Genomic DNA, 16,885 nt, shown 5'->3' with positions numbered 1-16,885 from the left:
ATCTGCATTACAGTGCACCTTCAGAGAGCTGTACAGTATGGCACAAACTGATGTGCAGCTACAAACATTCATCAGCTACACAAGTCAGCACCCAAAACTGCAACATGTGCTTGCACATCCTGACTGCTAACTCTGACCCCAGGATTCTGTGTATGTTCTTTGATTGACACCTTACCTAACCTTGACTAACATCATCAAATTCAGGACAACTATGGCAGGATACAGCACCACCTAAGCAAAATGAAGGGCATTATGATTAAATTAATAATTACTCCAAAATTCCAGAGGTTACAAACACCACAACAAAAGAGTCCACACTGAAGCAACTGATCATCACAGCAGCATCACACACCACTCACTGCCAGTACACTCAGCAGCTGTTAGAAAGTGCGCCAACTTGGCAGCACTCAAGCAAAACTGCTGTGAAACCACTGACAGGTGGCTCAGCAGCTCATCTTACTTTTACAAACACTCTTTTGTACACTTCACTTAGAATGGGTATGACAGTGAGAGAAGTAACAAAAACAATTTTAAGGCCTTGATTTTTATTTTTAAGTGTCTGGAAAACTATAGTCTCCAGCACAGCCTTGGTAGTATTATTGTTTGTAAGGTTCCCTGGCTTTTCAAACTTCATTTAACATAAACGAGATACAAGAATTTTTAACTGATAAACCTCAAGAGTAAATTGTGGTAAGACTGCTACAAGTATTCCCAAGGTGGAGGGAGTGGACATAAAGCAGTTTCTGAAAAAGCAAGGCTTCTGGGAAGAACTTGCAAATCACATGATTAACACTTAACATTTACCTGTGTTAAACTAGAATTGATTCTGAAACGCCAAGATCTATTGGAAGAATTGAGCTTTTCTACCCTGTTGTCTCACCTTTGCTTTCCCTTCAGCAGTTTCCTACTAACACCTGAAAGCAGACCCACATTAATTCACTAACCCAGCATATCCATGAATCAGATGGTGACAAGCTTAATGAAGTGTCGTTGTTTAACCCCATCTACATTTGAAGTAGGAGTTAAGAAAAACCACAATGAAGCAGAGTATCACTGGTGTTTTGCTGATTAACTGTTATGGTAATACTGGCATACATCTCCATCACTCACTACAGATAATGGATCAATACTTAAATAAGAAGCTATAAAGAAAAGTAGAAAGATAAAACCATCTTGTCTATACCCAAAACCAAGTCACTGTTACACCATTTTCTGAATGTGCTCTTCTCATTCCTTTGGCATAATGAAAAAGGACATGCACAGTATCAGCAGATATTAAGGTTTTCTTCAAGGCAGAAGAGCCTGGCAAAAAAAGAACATATGTCACCTTGGAAAAGAAGTTAAAATGAACTACTGGAATTGGGCATGCTCCATATACATGTTAAGGATCTTCTAAAGATGCCATCTGTTAGTGAGTTTCCTCACATCTTCAACAACCTAGACACTAAAAGGATCCAATCAGCAAACAAAATCCAGAAAGACCCTCCAGCCATGTCAAATATTTATTAAGTTCTCTTGCTACAGAATAAGAGACAGAAAAAGAGAACAAAATAGAAAACAGAAGAGAAGAAAGTATGTCTTAATTGTGTGGAGAGCTGACATTGCAGCCCTTATGTGTGGAAGGTGCAGAATAACCCTCATGTCATAGCACTTAACAGCAAACACTGCTTCACTACCCAGTTTCAGCATTTCAAGTTTAAGAGAGTTGGACAATGGAAGCTTTAAAACCAAAAGAGATTAGGTAGCAGTACTATGAAGTTGTCTTCAATCTTTCTTTTCTCAATCAATATTCAATTTTTTCCCCTTACAAGTTTTCAATATGAAAACATGACGTGGAGAATCATACACAGAGTAATTTTCTTTTTAGAAAGTCAGTATCATTTTAATTGATCTATACGAGCCCCTCTTCTCCCAACATCCCAGCATGACTAGGTCAAAACAAGTTTTGGTACTCATATGTAAGAAGTAGGCTAAATACTAAAGTTAATCCCTTTAGAAGGAAACACATTTTTGTGCGGAAGTGACAGTGGCATTTTAAGTGCCGGTGGCATTTTACATGCCAGCATTCAATGGTTTATTGTATCACTACTTCAAATAAGAAAACACAAGGTGTGCTGGACAGTTATCCAGAGTTCTGACCAGCACACCTGATAATCCCATGCAGCAGAAAAATGTTTGGTTTTGAAAAAGAAAAGAGTTCTGTCAGGCTGCTTTTCTGCAACATTCATTGTGTAAATAAACATGTAATTTTAAGTATTTAATTTACAGATAATTCCACTTGTTCCAAACTCTACTTGTTTAAATATCTGATGTTTAAAATTAAGATATTCACTTAAATCAGTCCTAAAATCCTCAGACTCAGCCTTCCATAAGGGCCCACAGTCCATTTTCAGAGATGTACTATATATGTACAAAGATCTGCTCTTTCATTTTAGAAGTTGATAGCTTTGCCAAAGGATGCTGCTAGGTTTGCTTCCCTGAAGGCTTCTGACACTGTCTGTAGAGAGCAAACACAAAAAGTTACAAGTCATTAACAGCTACATGGAGTAACAGCGTGTCTGGTAACGGTGTTCAACAGTCCCTTTAGAAAACACTTACTGGATGAGCATGGCAAACTCTGGCTACATCTTCACATGATGCTCCATATTCCATAGCAAGGGCAGCTTCATTCACCATTTCACCAGCACCCTGTAATTTAATGGTACTTGCAATTAGCACAAATCCTTATGCAGTTGTCCAGGTTCTCCTGAATCAGTAACAGCTTCTAAATAAGCAATTTGCTAAAAAAGATAAGTTATGTTTTAACTAGCACTTCAGCTGTGTTCTAAGTCATAAATACTTAATCTATTTGGTGACTGTGCTCAAACTTAGCATAAATCTAAATATAATTCTTAATGAGAGTATTTGTTCTCTTATTTCTGAGAGTTGTGCAAAAGCTGGGCATTTTTCCATGAAAGGAAACCTACCCAAAACACCAATGCTCCACTGAAAAGTTAAATAGATAACTAGATAAACAAAAGCATGTTACTAAACCTACACCAACATTTTTATTTGCTGTATTTATGCAGATTTACTAAGAGAATATATCTTTGAGGAGTCAAAAATAGTTAAATCTCCCCTTACATTTTTAGCACTCAGATCAACAACCATAAGATTTTCCCCCAGTCCTTTCCCAATGAAGAAAATTAGATTTATTGGTATGAGACAGGCAAAGTTGTGCTTCCTTTAAGACATGTTGGTTTCTAAATTACTGCAATTGCAAGAGAAAGTGACCAGCACAGTATCTTATTGAGAGCAGTTTTGGTGTTTCTCTTAAAGAAAGCTGTACACAAAAATGTATGGAAGTGTTTCTGCAAACATCTTTTGAAAAAAAAAAAATATTTAAAGCTAAGAAAACAGAAAAAGATTAGGGTCTAACTTTGACCTAAAAAACCTCCAAACCCCCCTAAACAGGGGAAATCCCAAAGGTTTTTTACTCAAAGTTCCACAAATTACTGACCCCACATTTGGTGACTGCGGCATAAGATTACCACCTTTGCTAAGTCTTAAGTCAGAGAGAGGGGAAAAAGAACACACCAATGAAAAAGCCACAGTCTTTTCAGCTCCTCAACTTCCAAAACTTGAATCAACACTTTCTGCTGCTCTCTCAAGTATTTGGCAGTATTCATAAAACCAAAACAAAAAACCAAACACAACAAACACCACCACCACAAAACCTCACCACATAAAACTGGTCAAAGACACCAAATAACCACAGCAATTCAAGAGGAAAAAAAAAAAAAAGCTGGGTTTAACACCAAAGTAACTAAAACATGGAAGGAGGGCAGGGGTGCAGAACAGAACTGTAAGAAAAATAAGTATGGGGAACTCAAACCTCCCCATTTACAAACACCATGTCTAACTCAACAACTATGCAACACTAAATAAAAAGACCATTACAAGGCCAAGAGAGCACAAGTGATGATACTTACTGAGCCTAAAATGTGAGCACCCAACATCCTGTCGGTTGACTTTTGACTAAGTATCTTTACCATGCCATCTGTGTCAGCATTTGTCTTTGCTCTACTGTTTGCAGCAAATGGAAATTTCCCAATTTTGTATTCTACACCCTGCAAAACAGATGTGTTAATTAATGACCAACAAGAACAATGTAACCAACGGCTAAGTACATGAGGAGAAGCAATACAGAACTAAAACACAGAGAAATGTACATGAACAACTACCAAAAGTGGTGTAAGACTGTACTAAAAAAGATTAATTTGCAAATGAATAATATTAACGTCACAGAATGCAAGTCATTAAAAAGAACTGTGGTTCTTGGGAGAGTGGCATGCACAAGGGCATTATTCACTCACACCCCCTAAGCAATAAATTCAAATGCAGAAATTTGGATAAAGTAGCTAGATAAACAACTAGAGAGTGAAACCAGGCCCAAGGTGGAAAACCAGTTTTTGCCTGAAAAGAAAACAAACAGTACCTCTTCTTTCAGCTGTTCTTCTGACTTGCCAACCCAGGCCACTTCAGGGTGAGTGTAGATCACAGAGGGAACGCAGTTATAGTCAATGTGAACTGCTCCCCCAGCCATGCCTTCTACACAAAGAATGCCTTCATCCTCAGCTTTGTGGGCCAGCATAGGTCCAGCAACTACATCACCAATAGCATAGATGCTATCAGACCAATGAAACAGAATTAGACACTGTTTAAAAACATCCTAGCACACCTGGGCTACCTTACATAACAGTCTGTTTGAAACACGTTACTGAAACTCTAATCAAAACAGACTAAAATACATTTTAGCAGTTTCCACAGAATGACCACACTTCAAGAGGTATTTAGTGACATGAAATAGACAGGGACTTTTAAATTACAAAACTTCAAAGGCTGACTCAAAATTTTTAGTTCCTGAAATAATACTGGTATCTTGAGTTTTCTTTTCAGAAAAGAAAAGTATGATTTGTATTAAAAAACACAAGTGCTTTAGTAGGTTAAACTTTAAAAATAAGTGTTCTGCATTTAAAAAAAAAAAAGGAAAACGAAAAATTAGTCTGTCTTACTTTGGAATCTTGGTTTGGAATCTGTTGTTGACTGGAATTCTTCCCCTCTTATCAAGTTCAATTCCAATTTCCTCAAGACCTAGATTTTTTGTGAACGGACGCCTACCGATGCAAACTAGGAGCACATCACAAGTTATTACTTCTGCCTTGCCACCAGCAGCAGCTTCAACACTAGAGAAAAATAAGAAGCAAAAATGCTAAGCTGTAAGCTTGCAGCCTTCTCTCTCTTTGACTAGTAACTAATATGACCCAGATGGTGACCTCCTGGCTGGGCCTGGCACCCAAAACACTTCTTTCAGCCTGCCCCACGCTTCCTCCTTGCAAGAGTTCAGGAGCAGAAGAGGGAGGAAGGAACAGCACCTCTTAATACATTTCTTAACAACTGTTAGAGAGAAATTCAGGGTATATTTTCAATAGCAAATAGCATGACCTGATAGGATCAAACCCATACAGCAAAGTAATTGGTGATGAGTACTTGCCACCCAAAGAATATATACTTTGGGGTGGGGTAGGGCCATGTACTCTGAGCAAGCTTTCTTCTGAGCCCAGGAACCAAACACCTGTTAGCAGCTGTCCAGCATCCCATGCATTCCTCAAGTGCATCTTGTGTTTAACTGCACCCAGAACAAGTTCAATTCATGTGCTCTGAGAGCACAAGAAGCAAAGCATGGGAAGTGAGGATAATTGGAAGTGTATTTCAAAACCATACTCTGAACCAAAACAAAACTCTAAATGTAGTAACAGAATACATGAGAGATCCAACCATCATCAGCAGGGCATGTAAAGAAGCCCAAATCCTGGACGTTTACAGTGACGGAGAACAGACTATCCCCAGCTATGGTGATACAGCAACTACAAGTCACCATATTAAGATTATTATTATTTTTGTGAAGTAACATCAAGCATTTTCTTAAAGTACAGTTTCTGCATAGAGAATCCATTAACGCAAACAGAAGTAGTGTGTATTTACAGACTTTTACAAAGCAAATTTGCTGTATGTGTGTCTATAGTAATTGTTTATATATAAAACTTCAAAGGTATGTATGACCATTAGGAGTATGACCACTACTGTACACTCTTCGGGTATTTTCATTTATTTCTGTTCGAGAACAATAGTATGTCTGCCATATTTACTCTAAGACAAGACGACCTTCCAGTAAGTAGCCAAGAATTAATGGCTTGAAAATGACTGTATGAACAATCATGGTATTTATGCTAATTATACCAGAAGCAAGTATCTTCCATGAAAAGAATGATTTAGAATTCTGTTTTTATTACTGATCTCATACAGTGGTTTTATACCAGCAAGCCCTCAAGTCAACAGAACCTCTCCTGTATAAGCAACCTAGGACTCAATAAACCCAAAATTATGAGCTCTGTAAGTTACAATGGAGGATAAACATTTAATTGCACTAAAGAATTAATCCTCCCTCTAGATCCATTTTTTTCCTGTTTAAATAAATAGTATCAGGCTGTATTTTTAAATAGGTTTGATGGATTGGGAGGAAGAATGTATTTGGCATTACTTTAGTTCTATGTTAAACACTTACGCTACATCTATTTTTCCATCTGATCTCTTGGTAGCACCGGTAACTTTGGTGTTCAGTTTAAACTTGAATCCCTGCTTCTGAAGAATACGTTGGAAGTTTTTAGAGATCTCCATGTCAATTCCCATTCCACCAACATGGCCCATGAACTCAACTGCTGTCACATCTGCACCAAGGCGCTGCCAAACTGAACCCTGCAGTCACAACAATATAGGTAAAAGGAATTTTTGAAAAGCAAACTTCAGATACTTTAATACTTACAACAGACAGTAAACTCTTCCAAAGCAGGATAACATGTAACAGCAAACTCATCAATTTCTACAAACACGACAGCATAAAATAAAGCAAGTTCACCTTTCCCCAGTCTTTCCACAAAAAAAATTTATCATTGCTTATTTGCAGACTCAAAACTTCCATAACCAAATTCAGGGAATTAAGCCTAATTTTAAAGAAAGCTATTTAAAGAAATAGCTAACAAAATAACTAAATACAACTCACGTATGTTTTATGTTATAGGTATAGAAGAAATTCAAAATCAAAGAACCTGAAAGGAAAATCCAAAGAGAATTTGATGGCATTGCTGTGGAGTTCTAATACCACTACTAATTAACCAAAACAAGACCACATTAAGGAAATTTTACACAGCAAAATGGAACCACTGCTGCTTCAGTCTGTATTTATAACCTTAACCACAATCATCAGCCTCACCAACAAAATTCATGTACACCCTATTAACCTGCAGTTACCCACATCCACCCAATACCGAATTTCACTTTGCTTACTCTTTTCCTGCTTAATGGTCAGCAGGCTAAGCAACCACATGGCAGACGTGCACAGCTTCAAGCAGTTGCAAGACCAGCAAATGTAAATTGTTTTTGAAACATATAGGTGTGAGGCAAAAGGACTCAGACCAAGATGAACTACAAAGTCTCCACTCCTTTGCTTGACAGAATATGTACAATCACATTAAACATCTCTCAAGAATAACTGCTAAACAAAAGAATTTATCCTGACTTAGTGCACTTCCCTTAAAATAGGAAGTTCTCTCATCTATACGTAGGCCAGGTACAAACTTCAGTGAAAGTTAAGCACCATCCCCCCAGCTCCCTAATCCTCCAAAAAAGAAAAATAAATATGCAAGACCCTGTATGTTCCTCTCTCATTTCTCTGCTTAACTAACCAGCTGCAGAAGTACTGAGCAAACAAACACTTATCCCAGCTTTTCTGGTAAAAAAGGGAGCTAGCACACTATGAAGTCTGAACAGATTCATTACAACTCACTGAAATGTTGAATCACAGCAATACCATCAAAATACAACAAAAGTAATGCCCCACTCCTTTACAAATTGAAGGCCAAGTGGTTTAAGTATCCTCTCACCAGTTCCACACCAATGACTCCTGCACCAATGACAACCATCTTTTCAGGAACTTTTTTCAGTGACAGCGCACCAGTGGATGACACAATGTTATCTTCATCAATCTAATGACAAAGAAATGTACAAAGGGAGGTTTACAACCTCTTTTACATATTATATACAAAACACACAGAAGGTGAAGTGCAGTCAGGTGCAAACAATTATTACACATTAAATTGTGTGACTATGAGACACTGAAAAGTAAGTACAATTCAGCTCAAATACTTACAGTAATTCCAGGGAAGGGAGCAACTTCTGAGCCTGTGGCTATGAGTATGTTCTTTGTATTGATAACTTGTGTGCTGCCATCTTCTTTAGTTGCAGTGACTTGGTTTTTGCCAGTTATTTTTCCAAACCCAGATACATGTACAACCTTTAGTAATCAGAACACAGTGAAGTCAGATTCAAATATGTAAGTTAGGCTACATTTCACCTGAATCTCACTAATGCTTAGAGATGCTGCTAAAACATATGTCTGCATCACTACCTGGCACAAATCACAAAGTAATTGTATATTACTCTTTTAAGGAGATTAACAACGAAGGCACTGGGCATTTAAAAGTTTTCTGGAAGAAAAGCGTTCAAATTCTGCCCTTGTCAAATCAGTCAATCAAATTAATTTATGTGGCCATATGAAAATGTAAAAAATGGATATACCTCAGTATATAACCCAAACTAACCTTGTTTTGTTTAAATAAATGAGCAATTCCACCTGTTAAGGCCTTCACTGCACTACTCTTCTGTTCCATCATCTTCTCTAGATTCAAACGGATTCCTGTAACTAAGATTAAAACAAAACAACTTACATCAAGCATTGCAGTGTGTTAATGTTAAAGGAGCTAACCTCAACACAGTTAATAGCTCTGACACAGAAAGATGTGTTGAATGGTCCTACTAAATACTAAAGGTTACATTCAACAACTGCTATGCTGAAAATCAGTATTACACTTTTCAAGCATAACTTATCTATCCGTTATTCAGAGTTCAAAGAGCAGACACATCCCTAAGCCCCCAAGTGACAGATAGAGGATGTTACTTACAACTCTCAAAATTTTCTGACCAGAAAACCATACTAGTCAGATTTGAAAGATTAAATTTACATTTTATTGGAAACCACTGATGTTAACAGGCACTGACAGTTGTTCTTCACTCACTTTCAATTCCTCTACTAGCGAAATCTTTTCCATGGGCCAAGTGATACAGATGTGAGTTGTTCAGCAAGGCCTATAACAAACAAAAATGTGAATTTGGACATACATTCACAAGAATGAGTTATTTATTATAAGGAAAAAAAATACATTATTTGCAAAGTGTTCTCACTATTAAGAAAAAGTTTGACATATTTGTATTTAAAAAGGTGTATTTCAAACACAGAAATTGTTCACAGTAGCTCCTACTGAAACGTTAAGTAAAGTTACATACTTGATAATGAAATAGAAAACAGTTAAATCCACACCTTTTTGCTCATTTCACCATAGAAATTGATAATTAGCTCATAGGGATTAAAAAAAAAAAAAAAAAAAAAAAAAAGGAACAGACTAAGTAGAGGAAAATAAACGTGATTCTGACTGAAGGCCAAAGAGAAGATACAGAAAAACTGGATGAGGAAAATCTACACTAAAATGCCTGTTAAGATTTTAGCCTGTGTAGACATATGTGAGTTTAATTTTGAATTGTTGTGCTGAAGTTATTACAACAGCATAGCTAATTGAGCTGGATGGCTTGAAGCTAGCTCAGGTATATGGGTTTTCCAAGCTCATAGATAAACTTAGAATAGTTTTTATAAGGATGGCTATAAATGAGTAGCTTGAAATTCAGAACCTCAGTAACTGTATTTTAATTAGAAATAGCAATATAGTTAAGGCAGGATCTTACTAAGAAGATTGATTCTTTTGTTATATTATAACCGTCCCAAATATGACATTATTTGTATCTCTGCAGGGACAACAGTGTGAGTTTGCAGACTTAAATCTAAAGCAGGCACAGCAAAAGATTCAAAGATCATTTTGAATACTTGCCTTATCTACATATGCTTGAGGAAAACTAATACTATCAAAATTAGATAATTCCATTTTTATAATTTTTATCAACTGTCTTTAAAATTAACTTCTCCACTTCACGTAACTGTCACAGCCCCGAATCTGTAACATCCACATTACTTAAAACACACAGCCACCACTTAAGACTTCAGCAACTACAAAGGAAAAAAAAAAAAATCCATTTCCATTGTATTATTTTGGGTGGTTTTCTGGAAAGGAATATTTGAGTCATTTGTTATTACCTTGGTGTACACAACCTACATATCCCACTTCTTAAGTTTACTGCCATTCAAACAAGTTCTAGATAGCATTCAACTTAAACCACAGTTCAGTAGTATTTTCATAAAAATTTTAAAGGATAAAAAAATAAAAAGGGATTTGAGAAGTTAGTTAAATAGAGTCTAGTAGAGTTTCAAACTTTCAAGGTAATACTGTGTGGATTAACATTTTTGAGTGGTGCTTCAGTATATTAACATACTCAGAACTTCATTAAAATTATTATTAAAATGTCTAGAAAAACGAATACAAATTTTCTTCAAAATCTTAGTATTTTCTCCTCCCACGCTAATGGAACCTCTTGAGCAAAAGGACCAGAAAGAGCAACACAGTTAGGAGGGATCTTGTTAAGAATACTGTGTTTGTTACTACAGCCATTACAAATCTGGCATTAGCAGTGTCCTCCTTCACCTGCTGGGTGCTATTGAGGCAGATTCCCCAGCAACAGCACAGTTCTTACAAAGGCCTAGGTCTGAAATTACCTTAAACTAGACTGACAATGTCAAATATAAAGTCCTTATTAATATCTTCTTGCTTCTCCTTTCTTTCAGAGTGTATGTGTTGGACTCACCTCTTTGTCTCCACACCTGCACTACTCCACACAAGCACCACCAGCCTCACCCTCCAGGCCATTCTGTACATGTACATCTATCTTGAGAAACTCCTTCCTACTCTCCTTCCAAGTGAAGCACAGAATGTCAGCTGTTTTTAATGAAGCTATGACACACTATGTACACTTACCTTGGATGGAATACATCCAACATTCAAGCAGGTTCCCCCTAACGTTGCATTTTTTTCTACACAGACAGTCTGAGGAAAAAGAACAGAGGAAACATAAGAATTTTTTAGAAATACTATGCCGCCATTTTCTTATAGGCTATCTCACAATTTAGCATTGACGACAAAGACATTTGTCTACTTGTCTAGTAACTCTACCTCTACCAAGTGTCTCATTAATTTCACTCCTAGATTTATTATGCAGCTCGTATTTCCCTTACCTCATTTTTTTTTGTTACCTTAAAACCCACAAAATAGCTCTTTGCAACAAAATCCTCTACCAAACGACAGCCACCGCACCATTCATACTTTCATGTAAGTGCTGTCCTACTACAAAAATCTGTTACAAACTAAATAATAAATACAACACTCAGTCCAGTGAAAGATGTTCCCCTAAAAATTACAGAAAAACACCGCAAAAAGCCAAAAATATAAATCATGTGAAGATTCATAAAAGCAAGAAAACAACTGGTAAGTGAACTGCCATAGATTAAAATCCCATGAAGCAATCTTTTCTTCAAAGAAAACAAAACAGAAAAGAAGCCCCAAGCCACAAACAACATTTCCTCCCACCGCTATGAAGTTGTACCAACACCTATAAAGAAAGAAAAAACAAAAATCAAGTAAAGTAAAACCAAACAAAAATAAGGTCAGTACCAACAGGGATGGAAAATATGTCATCTCCTTCTCATTAAACTGAGAGTATCAAAGTGTGCAAAAGACAAAAACAACTGCCAAAACTTCATATAAAAACAGATCACTTGGAGAGAGTGGGGGAGAGAGTATCATAAACCATTTTTGTAGAAGCAAAGGAATTGGTGTCTCCTCCTTTGGAAGGCACACACATATTCAAAATAATTGTTCCTTGGTTTACACTCTTGAGAGTTCCAGTCCACTGAGAGGCAACTACCCAGGTGAAAGCCTTTCACAGTTTCTTTAAATTGCTACTTTTGTACTAAGGTAGGGATGATGGTGACATGAAAAGTAGAATTCACCAAATCAGATCACATGAACATTTTGAGACATGCTGATCCCCTATGTCCCCTTCCTCTTGTTTTAAGCACATGAATACATGAAACACAACACAAGGGCTTTAAAAGCTGCACTATGGATCAAACAGCACCAGACTACTCCTACCTTTACCCAATAAGGATGTTCTGCCTCATCCACTTTACATAAACTTCACTGACAAGGCCAAGCAAAGCTTTTGGAAAGCCAATACCCAGAGAACACTGTTGGCAATAACATGGAATGCTGTGGTGGTGATACAAGGACTCAATGCTTGTGCTAGCAGAAACAGTACTAAAACTGAAAGTTAAGTGATTCAGTAGAGCAGAATCAGGTTCTTCCATGGACAGGGTAACTATACAATCTATCTTTCTGCCAGTCTGCTAAAAATGTCTCCTTACATTCTTCAAGGACCAAAAACATTCTACATGATTATTCAATGCTAACTGTGACGTACACAGGTATGTCCAAGCATTTTCCTCTCTCTGATGAGCTGTGAAACAGTGTAACAGAATTATTTTTTGCTATGATGAAAAAACAAAATCCAGGGCACTTTTAAAGCCCTTTGTGTATGGTATCCACTGTTAATCACAGATATGAAGGACTCAAGGACAGTATTGTTCCAAGAAAAGCTGGTATTAAGCCAGCCACAAAAATAGCTTTACAATAATCAAACATGAACTTACATGGCAGAAGGCCACAATCTTAATTAAAACCTGTAGCACTGAGCACCTTTGTTTCTTACTTTATTTCTTACCTCTTGTACTACTAGCTCAGTAACAACATACATCAAGAAGCAAGAGTATTTATTACAACAAAACCAGTAATTCAGAGATATGTGTAAAGACAACTCAATTATTTGCACTAGGTCGAAGGAACAACTTAATGGAATCTCAAACATTTATATTTTGGTACAGTTACACATTTGAAGGCTAAAAGATACCCAAAAAGATGTCACTGACACCCAGTTGTGGGACCAATGATGGACAACGCTCAGAATTACAGACACATTCAGTTTGAAGGGCCCTCCTCTGGAGGCCATCTAATCAAACTTCCTTCTGCAAACACAGTCAACATCAAAGATACTGCGGGAGGTGATTCTCCCCCTCCACTCTGCTCTCAGGAGATCCCACCTGGAGTACTGTGTCCAGCTCTGGGGCCCCAACACAAGACAGATTTGGACCTGCTGGAGCAAGTCCAGAAGTTCATCACAGGGCTGGAGCACCTCTCCTATCAAGACAGGCTGAGAGTTGGGGTTGTTCAGCCTGGACAAGGCTTTGGGGAGACCTTACAGCACCCTTCTCATACCTAAAGGGGGCTTGAAAGAAGGCTGGAGAGGGATGTTTCACAAGGACATTTAGTGAGAGAAACAGCCTTCAGCTGAAGTAGGGTAGATTTAGATCAGCTCTTAGGAAGGGATTCTTTACCATGAGGGTGGTGAGGCACAGGAATAGGTTGCCCAGAGGAACTGTGGATGCCCCACCCCTGAAGCGTTCAAATCCAGGCTGGATGAGTCTCTGAGTAACATGGTCTAGAGGAAGGTGTCCCTGCCCATGGCAGGGACAATCTTCAACATCCCTTCCAACCCACATCATTCTGTGATTCTATGATGTATCAGGTGGCTCAGGGCCTTGTACAGCCAAGTGCTGAAAATACTGAAAGATGAAGACTACATGCTGCACAGGCCACTATTCCAGTGCTTCACTGGAACTCACCACCAGAAGTTCTTGTCCTTACCAGGTGGTCAAACCAGCTCATTTTGGTCACAAAACAAATTTTTTGTAATCCAGACACATTGTGACATACCAAACAGCAGAAACATCCTCAAGACTGCTAGCACCACCACCTTCTCAGAGTTCCAGATAATTATGAGAATGATAATGCAGTGCCAAGAGAGTCAGTTGATCTCATATTAAGGAGTAAAGGCAAAAAAATATCCTGCTGAAGTCACATTCTGTGTTTTTCTAAGTTTAAAAGTACCTGAAATATATTATACACATACAACTCTGACAATACTTAATTAAATGACACACCACTAGTACACATCAGACACAAACTGCCTCTTCCAGAAGGCATTCGAAGACAACAGGCTGAACAACAGAGAAGAACATAAAAAAATGTAACTAAGATACTACAGTATTTCTACACACATGTTCCGCCTCTAAAATTCTCACATGGCAATGGAATTCCTCTACTCACATTCAAAAAGTGTATCAGTTGGATATGGCTTTTTCCCCTTTTGAGTTCCCTCAGTCCATTCTTCACAATTCTTCTTTTTGTCAGTCATTGTCTCTTTATTTTTCCCTTTGTTGAGAGAAAAATTCCTTCCTAGCACTGTTTTCCCACCTTCTCTTTCACAAGAGTATAAGCCCACCTGAATTATCAGTTCCAACCAAAAGTGAGCTGTCCTGAGCAGCTCTGTCAGTAGCAGGGCTATAACAGTAATACAGTCACATCTCCATTTCCAATTCTGCATAATCTGGGTAAGCAAGGTAAGGAAAGATTAACAAAATATGTCAACAGTATCTGGTGGCCCAAGATGTGACAGAAGAATTACAGTATCACTGTAGTGATACCTATGACAATCACACAGACACCTTTCAAGTTCACCTAGATGAGTATTCTGCTATCTGAGTGAGGTCTCACCTTAAATCCAAGCTGAGCTGCTTTGATAGCAGCAACATACCCTCCAGGACCAGAGCCGATAACCGTGACATCAGCATCAACTGAAACAGAGAACGTTTGAGTTTGGTTTTTTTTCAGCAAAATAATTGCATATTAAGAATTATGCAAGTTAATAAAATAGGTTTAGATAAGGAAGTTCCACCTCATATCTGAAAGTAACTTTCTGGACACAGAGAAAGATTGTGTAGAGGTATTGATTCCACAAGAAAAATAACCAGTCTTAAATTCCACAATGAAAGTAATGTAAAATGACATAAAGAAACTGAATTCCCTATCCCTCTTGCTATAAACCCTTTAAGAACTTAACCCAAGATGTCTCGATAGTTTACTGTTGTATTTTTTTTCCAACATAGCTTCTATTGATGTTTAGCACGAAACAAAAATGCTTACTGAATGCCACAAATTTATAAAGGGGAAAACATGGCTGCAATAGGTATCTATGCAACCTCTATTGATTATGAAGCAGTAGAAGCTATGAACTTTGTACCAAGTTCCTGTCTTGTAACCACAAGCTCCTTTAGAATATTAATTAACATAAGAACAGTGATGGTAAAGTTCAACTTTTATTTACAGCTTTAGCCTGAAATCAAATAATGCAAACAAACCACAATATTTCATCTAAATCTGCACCCTGACATGGACTTCAACTGGAAGACTAGTATCTGAGTTTGAAGTATTGCTTTGGTTTTTGTGGGGGTTCAGGTTGGTGGGGTTTTTTGTTCCAAAAAGGTTTTCCACAATTAATTACCTTGATCAGCATAGGACCTTTGTGGCACTGCACAAACTCCCTGAAGACCATGATGAATCCGATCAAAATGGCTTCTCTAGAAAGGAAAAAAAAAATAAAAAGAATACCCTAGGTTTAAAAGTTTATGTCTATCCTTGAGGGAAAATAAGCAACCAGCAGCACACAGATGAACACAGTTACTGTCACCAGCTAACCAAAACAGGAACAGCACGACTGAAGCACAGTGGGCACTGACTGGAACAAGAGGCAGAAGTTGCTCTGACACTTACCTGCTCTGTCACCTCAGTCTGTCATCACACCTGTTCTCAGGTCTCACCTCAGGCTGCCTCTAAACTTTCAACTCCTTATACGGGGCTTTCAAACCACGTAATGACATAAATTAGACATCCACAGGAGTCTATGAGGAGTCTTGTTCTGTAACCATTCCCTTCAGCCACTTCCTATGAACAGGCAGCTGGATATCTCACAGGAGGCTCGGGAGGGCAAGGTTTTTTAACCTTTACGAAAAGGTAATGGGACAGCACAGGACAGCTGCTACAAGCATATCGAGGGCCGATCACCCTATAACTGGAGTAGAGGATGTCTCTGGAAGCACTTGCAAAGTCCCCGGCACCGCAGCCCAAAAGCCGGGGCCGGCCCCACTGACAGCGGCGCTTTTTGCAGCCGCCACGGCCGCGGCCTCCCGCGGGCCGGGACACCGGGGACCAGCACCGACAACGCGCACGGCAGCACGGAGGCTGGTCCCTGCCGCTCAGGGACCCCGAGGGCCGCCCGCGGCCGCCGCGCCCCCTGCGCCCGGCCGAGCAGCGACGGGAGGGGACAGCGGAGCAGGCAAGGGAGCGCCGCCAAGGCCCGCGCCCGCCTCAAGGCGCCGCTCCGGCCCCGCCCGCCCTCACGCACGCCCCCGGCGGGGTGACGGGGCTGAGGAAAGCCCAGGCCCGAGCTGCCCGGCACGGCTCCCGTTCCTTGTCCCCTCCCTTCCCCTCGCCTCGCCGGCCCGCCGGTGCCGTACCCGAGCGAGCGCACAGGAGACGCGACCCCAGCGCTGCATGTCCACGGTGCCACGGCGCCCCGGCCGCTCAAGGACTCCGCGGACGCGCGCAGGCGCAGGCGCAGTTCCGGGCGGGCGGGGCCGGCGGCGCGGGGCGGGGCCAGGCGGGCATGGGAGCCTCGGGGCTGAGGGAGTTCTGGGCATGGTCCCGGCCAACCCCCGCCTCCGCAGGGACACCTGGAGGAGGTGACACGGGAGCGCATCCAGGCGGGTTTCGAACGTCTTCAGAGAGGGAGGCTCCGCGACCGCCCTGGGCAGCCTGTTCCAGTGCTCTGCCACCCTCAA

At 39.6% G+C, this 16,885-nt stretch overlaps 1 protein-coding gene across 1 annotated transcript; it reads right to left on the bottom strand.

Moving 5' to 3' along the window:
* Nucleotides 1–1,471: 1,471 nt before the first annotated feature.
* On the bottom strand, nt 1,472–16,669 carry DLD (dihydrolipoamide dehydrogenase). Its single transcript, XM_039571178.1, has 14 exons — nt 16,562–16,669; nt 15,550–15,625; nt 14,763–14,842; nt 11,073–11,141; nt 9,171–9,240; nt 8,697–8,797; nt 8,246–8,389; nt 7,980–8,081; nt 6,605–6,795; nt 5,055–5,225; nt 4,478–4,667; nt 3,972–4,109; nt 2,599–2,688; nt 1,472–2,497 (listed from the first exon to the last, which is right to left on the bottom strand). The coding sequence occupies exons 1-14, from the start codon at nt 16,598–16,600 to the stop codon at nt 2,432–2,434; spliced, it is 1,527 nt and encodes a 508-aa protein (XP_039427112.1). The 5' UTR covers nt 16,601–16,669; the 3' UTR covers nt 1,472–2,431.
* Between the last annotated feature and the right edge of the window lie 216 nt (nt 16,670–16,885).

The sequence above is a fragment of the Corvus cornix genome, chromosome 1A (genome assembly GCF_000738735.6).
Source record: "Corvus cornix cornix isolate S_Up_H32 chromosome 1A, ASM73873v5, whole genome shotgun sequence".
NCBI lineage: Eukaryota > Metazoa > Chordata > Aves > Passeriformes > Corvidae > Corvus > Corvus cornix.
The sequence above is the reverse complement of the archived record's forward strand: the minus strand, read 5'-3'. Positions and strand labels throughout refer to the sequence as shown.